The sequence below is a fragment of the Bactrocera neohumeralis genome, chromosome 2 (genome assembly GCF_024586455.1).
Source record: "Bactrocera neohumeralis isolate Rockhampton chromosome 2, APGP_CSIRO_Bneo_wtdbg2-racon-allhic-juicebox.fasta_v2, whole genome shotgun sequence".
Taxonomy (NCBI): Eukaryota; Metazoa; Arthropoda; class Insecta; order Diptera; family Tephritidae; genus Bactrocera; species Bactrocera neohumeralis.
In genome coordinates, this window is record NC_065919.1 from 71,696,315 (window position 1) to 71,703,915 (window position 7,601).

General features: G+C 39.9%; 1 protein-coding gene across 4 annotated transcripts in view; it reads left to right on the forward strand.

Moving 5' to 3' along the window:
* Positions 1-5,652: 5,652 nt before the first annotated feature.
* LOC126751489 (uncharacterized) overlaps positions 5,653-7,601 on the forward strand; it is a 16,788-nt gene continuing 14,839 nt past the window's right edge. For 2 of the 4 annotated variants that reach the window (XM_050461805.1, XM_050461813.1), the window contains exons 1-3: positions 5,653-5,803; positions 5,960-6,267; positions 6,541-6,694. In XM_050461805.1, the coding sequence (XP_050317762.1) occupies positions 5,752-5,803; positions 5,960-6,267; positions 6,541-6,694 (514 nt within the window). In that variant the 5' untranslated portion in view covers positions 5,653-5,751. The remainder of the gene's footprint in view (positions 5,804-5,959; positions 6,268-6,540; positions 6,695-7,601) is intronic. The other 2 variants (XM_050461821.1, XM_050461824.1) reach the window with 1 other exon arrangement.

Genomic DNA, 7,601 nt, shown 5'->3' on the forward strand with positions numbered 1-7,601 from the left:
CATTTTTATAGTCTGGCGAATCTTTTATCTTTGTCTGGTATAATTGCTATTCATTGTAGTCGAAAATAACCAAGGACTGTCTCTGAATTCAGAGTTAGTTAAAGTTGATATTGCCATTCAAATTATTACGAATAAAGATTTAATTTAACAACAATAAGAATTTACCATTTTTTAGCATTGCTTGTGTTCTTTTGAAATATTTACACAAGCAATTGAAAGTTGAGAATTATTGGCGGCGCCTCCAATAGTTGTCTCAATATAACAATAGGTCACATGACGATCTTGATATATCAGTTTGCGTACAACATCAATAGTTTCCAGAACAATAACTAATTTTGGACAATCTTCACGATCATACAATCGATATACATTGCTTCTAGAGATTAGAGGTAGGTTAGGTTAGGTTAAGTTAGATGGCTGGTCTAGAGAAATCGCACGTGTACTGGTATATGTAGCCCTTTGTAAAGCCATAGAAACCAATAAGTCCTGTGTTCGAGCTTATAAACTAGCAAAAAGTTGAGTAGCCAATACAAATTTGCAAAGACATGTAATTTCAACTCCCGCCAAAACGGTAGGATGTCTGAAGGAATGCGCTCCCAGGGGTTTAAGTCTTGTCCTCCCAAACACGGGACTGTCAAGAAGGAAGTATTGAGTTGTTTTCATCTCATTTTCTTCCATACAGTTTCTGCAAATGGTGTCTGGTGGGATCCCCAGCGTCACTGCGTGAACGGCAATAGGCCAGTGGCCTGTTAAAAGCCCCCCAACTTGCGAGAGGTCAGCCTTACTGAGCTCAAAGAGATCACTAGATCTCCTGCGATCAAGCGCTGGTCAAGCTTCCGCGAAGCCCAGCTCTCTAGTAGTAGAACACAAGAGGATATGGGAGCACCGACCCGCTCCCATTTTACCAATAGCTGTTCTAGAGTGCTTTTCCTTGCTAGCTTATTAGCTTTACAATCTCTTGCGATTGCGCTATGGCCCGACACCCATACCGGTTTTATCACAAAAATATTCTATACTATTGATAGCAAGTTAAGGCACTCCTTAACCAATCCTGAAAGCACTGTAAATGAGTTCAAGGCCAGTATCACCGCTTTGCTATCTGAGTGAATAGTCACTTCTCTGAAGGAGGCTGCACTCCGGAACAGCAGATCTATGCTACCTTAGTGGCTGCAACCTCGTCTTGAAAGACACTCCAATAGTCAGGAAGTCTGAAGCTGGAGTTGAGAGATAACTCCTGACAGTAAACCCCTTTACCAACCTTCCTCCCAAGCTTTGACTCATCCGTAAAGAAGCTCACTTCCCATCCCCTCTAAGGGCTTTTTCTCACCCAAAGCTCTCTCGTCGGTATATGGGAAAAGAAGACTTAATGATCTAAGTGATCCGATGTGAAGTCAAATTGTGTGAGGATATCCGAGTGTTCAGATACGCGTTCTTTTAAGAACCCAGATTCTCTGAGTCTAATAGCTACCTTCGCAGCTATACACCTTCCGACGATGCCTATGGGCTTAACTATGGTGTCATAGAGACAGGGGACTACTTTCGATGAAAGACCCCCCTCTACAGAAGTACATCTAGATTAAGTCCGTCAATGCACTGTTTCTAAGTTAATCCACGTCGAATGTTGTAAAAACGTAATCACGCGTTGTTTGGAATTAAATTCCACTTTTTAGCCAGTATGAATATTTTAAGTTACTGTAAACAACCCAATTAGCACCCTAATGTCAAAACAAGCTTCTGATTTTGTTTGTTTGATTTGTCAGAACCCATAGCATATAGCTACTATACAACCTGACACTCACAATAGAGTACTAGGCAATGGTACAGTCTCGAAATTAATTTGTTCAGATCCGATCATAGTGATGAGTGTGAGCATACAAACTAAGCGCTCAAGATAAAGTTTCTGTATGGAATCTTTTGTATTTGTTAAGAGTATTATAGCTTTGACGCAACCGAAATTATTTTACTAGAGAATAGAATTCAAGGAACAGATAAAAAATAATTACTTCGGTAAGATTTATGGCACATTTTTTTGGAAAAATCAAGAAGACTTAATACTTATCATAAGCCTTATCACAAATCATTATTACATGCCATTAGCAATTTATTTCGAATATTTTAGTATAGAATATTTAATTCAATACCAGAATTCATTGCACCTAAATTCAACAAATGCCCGTCGTAGGTTTATTATTTATTAAATTAGGTCACAATGGGTCAAGCTGTACCGAAACGGTAAATATTGTTACAGCTACTTTTGTTAGCAATTTTTACTTTTATTATCGCTCGCAGTTTTCCAATTTACTACATTCCCTTGTAAATATACAACCAAAGGGCTATGTGCCTTAGTGCTGCTCTCAACTTTCGACTTTTGAAAAGTTTCGCAGAAAACTGCAACGAATGCCGCCACGTGACAATCTGATTAGCTTCCACCACTTACGCTAGCCAATTAACAGTTTTAATGTTTATTTAATTTGTTTAGAAAGCATAAAGGATAAATAGGTCAGCACACTACAAGTAAATGTGTGTGTGTGTGTGTTTGTGTGGGTGTATGATTTTAATCGAGTTGACACTCTGCCCTCTCTTTACAGCTATCCCAGTTATCTGTCAACTGTCCCTTGGAACTCGGTCGGCACTTTATTTAATGACTGCGATGGCAAAAGTTTTGCATTTTAAGCAAATAAAACAAAATTTGGGCGTTCGTTTGCCTCGTGGCGCTTGTTGGTGGCGCCAAACTAAAGGTACGACTTTGAATTCCCGAGGCCAGCGCGCGTTAATTTTCGGGCACATTCTTATAAACAAATTAACTTGTGGATAAGTTAAGGTAGGAAAGACTTGATAGAAGGGGCTATGCAGTTGCACAATGTTTTTTTGTCGCTGTCTGATTATCTTAGGGAATTTCGGTCGGTGTTAATATTATCTTACAATAACTCAATTTGCTGTTTTTTTTTTTTGAAAATCATAACTTAGAGAAACAATTGGTATTATTGTTTTGTCACTGCATAAATAGTTGAGGCTACGGGCTTCTAGAAAATCAACTAAAGTGTGACAAGTTGTGTACTTCAATGGCATTGTAATTATGGTTGACTTTATGCTCTATATAACATGGATATAGATTTTGTAAAACAAATTTGTGTGTGAAAATTTAAACCGATTGGATTATTTAAAAATGGAGAATCAATGTTTGGCACATTTCGAACACTCTCATAACTCATGTCAGCCTTATCGTAAATATTGAGTATCATCTACGAATAGGCTACAGGAATATCCTTTAGATATTTTGTCTTTTAGAGGTTTGGAGAATTAATATCTTGGACAGGCACAAGCAAAGGAACTATGATCTCTGATATACAGTAATTTCAAAGATATCATTTTCGAAGAAATATTTATTTCAAAAGTATCGGCGTGAATATCAGTTGATAAAACATAGTTGTAATTAGTTATCTCATATATATAACATATATAACAACAACAAATATATCAGGCTGAAAGAACTCGACTCTCACTCGGTTCTCACTTAGATAATTGTGAGACATCTAGGAACCATTTTTTGGTGCCATAGTTGCTATAATATTCAAAAAGTTATATTGGCTAAAGCATTTTTTCCAATGAACACCAAAAACTTTTGATGCAATTATTATTGCGTCCTGCAAGGTAATTGAGATAATAACTCCGACAAAAATCATAGTATTATCGTAGAATTTTATGTTGGTTTTAAAGTAGTGATTTTGGCTTGGAAGGTGAAAAACGTCGTGGGCGGCCAAAAAGTCTGAAGATAAGGAACTAAAAGCATTACTCGATGAAGCACAAAAGGAGTTCGCAGAATGTTTGGAAATCACGCAAGCAGTTATGTAAGCAGCCGGATACATTAAAAAGCAAGGAAATATGGTGTCATATAAATTGAAGCCAATAGACGTTGAAAGACGATTCCGCTTGTCAGAAATGTTGCTTGAACGCTACAAAAATAAACCCTTTTCGTTCAAGCGAAACATCCATGATGTCATGGTAATGGTGGGATAAGAAAGGCATGAACATCTAAAATCGGGTGAGACCATTAATGAGGAACTCTACCAACAACAACGCATCAAATTGACTAGAAACGAAGCAATAATTTTCCATCATGACATTGATGTGCATCTTATTGCAAGACCGGTTAAAACTATTTGGAAAACTTTGGCTGGGAAGTTTTGCCTCACCTGCCTTATAGCCCAGACCTTTCTCCTTGGACTACTATTTTTGCCGAGAGATGTAGAACGCCCGACAGGCCGGCGTAGTTCTTTTGGGATGGAATCAGCAAATTGCTGTAAAGATAAGAAAATGTTAAGGCTTTGGAGGTGCAAGACTTTGAATAATACTGTTGTTGTTTCTAAACTATGGACAATTCGCAGGTGCTCATTTCCTTTTCATAATGGTGAATTAAGACTTAAAAGTCGCACATTACTTATGGATGATATTCTAAGTTTTAGACTAGGTATAGTTCCTGGTAGCGTTTAGTGTTTTAAGATAATGTCCTTGGAGAAACTGGTAGTAATTCCCCGTATTTTTGTTTCTGTAAAACATTTTCGATAAAAGTCCTTTACCCATTCGCAGTGAGTGAAGGATAAATCCCTACACAGCACTCCGATTTGTGTCTAACAATAGGGATGACGTGATTCTGAGAGTTCGTGATGAATGTTTGTTTACGGATGTGTGTCAAATTTGGTCAGTGTGTTTAGTAAGGTACAACGCTTGAAAATGTCCAAGACTACTACGTACGTTAAGGTTCTACTGTAAGATTAAAGTTCTTCGTGAAAAAAATTAGTTCATTTCTGGCTTCGTCAGCAAACGAAATTGTTGCTATTGGGTTGAGTCAATTCCTCGTGTGTCTCAGAAAACGCAATTGCATCCACAAAAATTTACCGTTTGGGGCGGATTGTGCTTTGCGGCATCATCGGGCCCTATTTAGTTCGAAATGAGAAAGGAATCGAATTTTTTATTAGCTTTTCACTTGTTTATAACTTTCCCAAATTTTCATGTTGTTTCGAGTATCAGTTTCGGAGATACAAGCTTGTGCGCTCGAGACTAGTTCAGGCTAAATGTGCCGTTTTTAAACGCGTTTTCATCGAAACTATGTTTTTGAAGTCGGTTGGCAAGATTTCTCGAGAACTACTCAACCGATCTTTATAAAATTTTACATAGGTCTTTGAGATACAATTCTTAAAGACGAAGGATTTTTTTCCCATTAGAACTATTAAATAGAAAGTTGTCTTTGCAATATAAGTAATCATCGGAAAATAATCATAAAATTTATTCTGAAGAACACACTTCGCTCACATAACTATTAACCAATATGATCATAACAAGTGAGCTATCCAATTATCTCCACATTTTTTCTCATTAAAAATTAAACCAAATCAATTTACCACAGTTCCCAACTATTTTCTTTTCCGCAGCTGAAATGTGCACCAACTCACTGTTTAACTAGCAATTATTTTTCAATTTGCGAAAATAGCTCATATATCAACAAATTTTCTGGCAAATTGTCCCTCTTTAGACCAATTAAATGACCATTTCCTACGCGGATCCTCCGTTCGCTCGCAATGCATGGGAAAGTAACATTTAATACATTCATGCTTGCCCACGGCTGGATATAAAAGCAGTGCAACCTTTAAGTCAACTTGCAGCAGATGCATAAAAACCGTTACGACAGCAACAAGCGAACTGTCGGAGAAGCAACTATAAAACCCAACAACAAGTCTACAACAACCGAACGAAATGTGGCCGACACACACGCAAACGCACGTCACAACTTTGTTGCAGCTCTTAAGTAAGTTAACTGCATACCTCCGGCTAACGGCTACTGGAAATAACTGCGCCACCGTTAGCACCCAATTTACATGCCGACGTCGCTTGAATTTTACAGCCGTCACTATCTGTGTCACAAACTGCTACTGCCACTGAGCCCGTTTGCTTTCTCTTCCAGTACAAAGATACTTCGCACAATTCTCCTCGGTGCTGATTGTCCATGATGGGCGCGTTGACGCAGACAGCGCCTTGCAGCGGGAATACCTCGAGGCGGTGCAGCTGGCGTTCCGCAATCTGTCCCAGCAGGGACGCCTAATTGGACTGCAATGGATTGATGTCAGTCAACTGGATGGCGGTAGCGGTGGCAGAGGCAGCTGCCGCAGCAGCAATTGCGGAGACAGTTACAACAACACATGCGCTGACAACTTAGCCTACAACGATGAGTTGGAGCTGTGTGTGCTGCGCGCTGTTGGCATTGTAACCGAGGTGGGTAAAGCGTCGCGCTGCCTCCTTCGCTAGCAACGCTGATAACAGCGCTGCGCTGACAGCCTTCATTCGCCTATTATGTTTTTAGTATATTTGCCTCCGCTTAAGTGCGTATGTTTACAGTTGCATTTATGTTCGTTGGGGCTTTCTTGAGTTTCGCGTGTGAATGCGTACTTAGTGCGTTGAGTGCGTTTCGCTTACCTTCTACTTACAGCCATTTCTCTTGCATTAATGTTTTTTCTTCAGTGTTTTCAAGTGTAATCTTTTTTGCAGGGTTTCATCACCATTCTTTCGGACACAGTGCGTTTCCTGCACGCTCGGTACTTTGCCACACGCAACGCGGAGTTACGCCTCAAGGATAAATTTTATCTATTTTTTTGTGAGCATGAACGCCCCGAGGAGTTGCTATCAACCGAGATACTGCAGTGTGAGTAAAAATGCTATGAATGCACAGAATTCCACAAATTCCATATTCGCAAGTAAAATAGTTTTTATTTCACGTACGGAAGTTTTGCCTAGCAAGTAATATGGCATTTATTCATACCGTACAGAAATATGTACAATCTCAGAAAACTCCTATACGAATAAATTATATAAGATTGTAAAATAAGGTTGTTCCGCTTTTTTGCTCTTTATTCAATGCAAAAAGGATGGAGTCATGTGTAGAGGAGGATGAGTCATGTGTAAAGTTCACGCAAGTGAGAAAGTTCTCTGATCGCCATTCACTCTGGGAGTGGCCAGAAACGATTCTTTACACATGGCTCAAAGCAGCTCACTACTTCAGTCTTGACCAAGTATCCTCTGGGTAGCCTAAGAACATCCGTTCGAAGGAGTTAAAGTGAGAAGGCGAAACATTCCCTACAAGGGTTGTGCGCTGGGTTTGGGACCCGCCACGTAAAAAACACCCCCAGTGAAGAGCTACAACCAGCCTCCCGGATGAGAGACCCTTTTGATGACGACTATGCAGCAAACGAAATATGACTAGAATGAGGGCATGCACTCTGAAGATGTCGGTCCTTTAATTGGGGAGGTGTACGCTGCCCAGCTGGTTGATGTCCTCGTAAAGACAAAGGCTGACATCACCGCCGTCCAAGAAATGCGATGGACGGGACAAGGACAGAGACGAGTACGTCCTTGTGACATTTACTACAGTGGCCATATAAAGGAGCGCAAGTTTGGTGTAAGATTCGTGGTGGGAGAGAGACTCCGTCGCCGAGTACTATCATTCACTCCGGTGAATGAACGTCTAGCCACAATCCGCATAAAAGCGAGGTTCTTCAACATATCGCTGATTTGCGCCCACGCCCCGACGGAAGAAGGACGATGACCAAAGA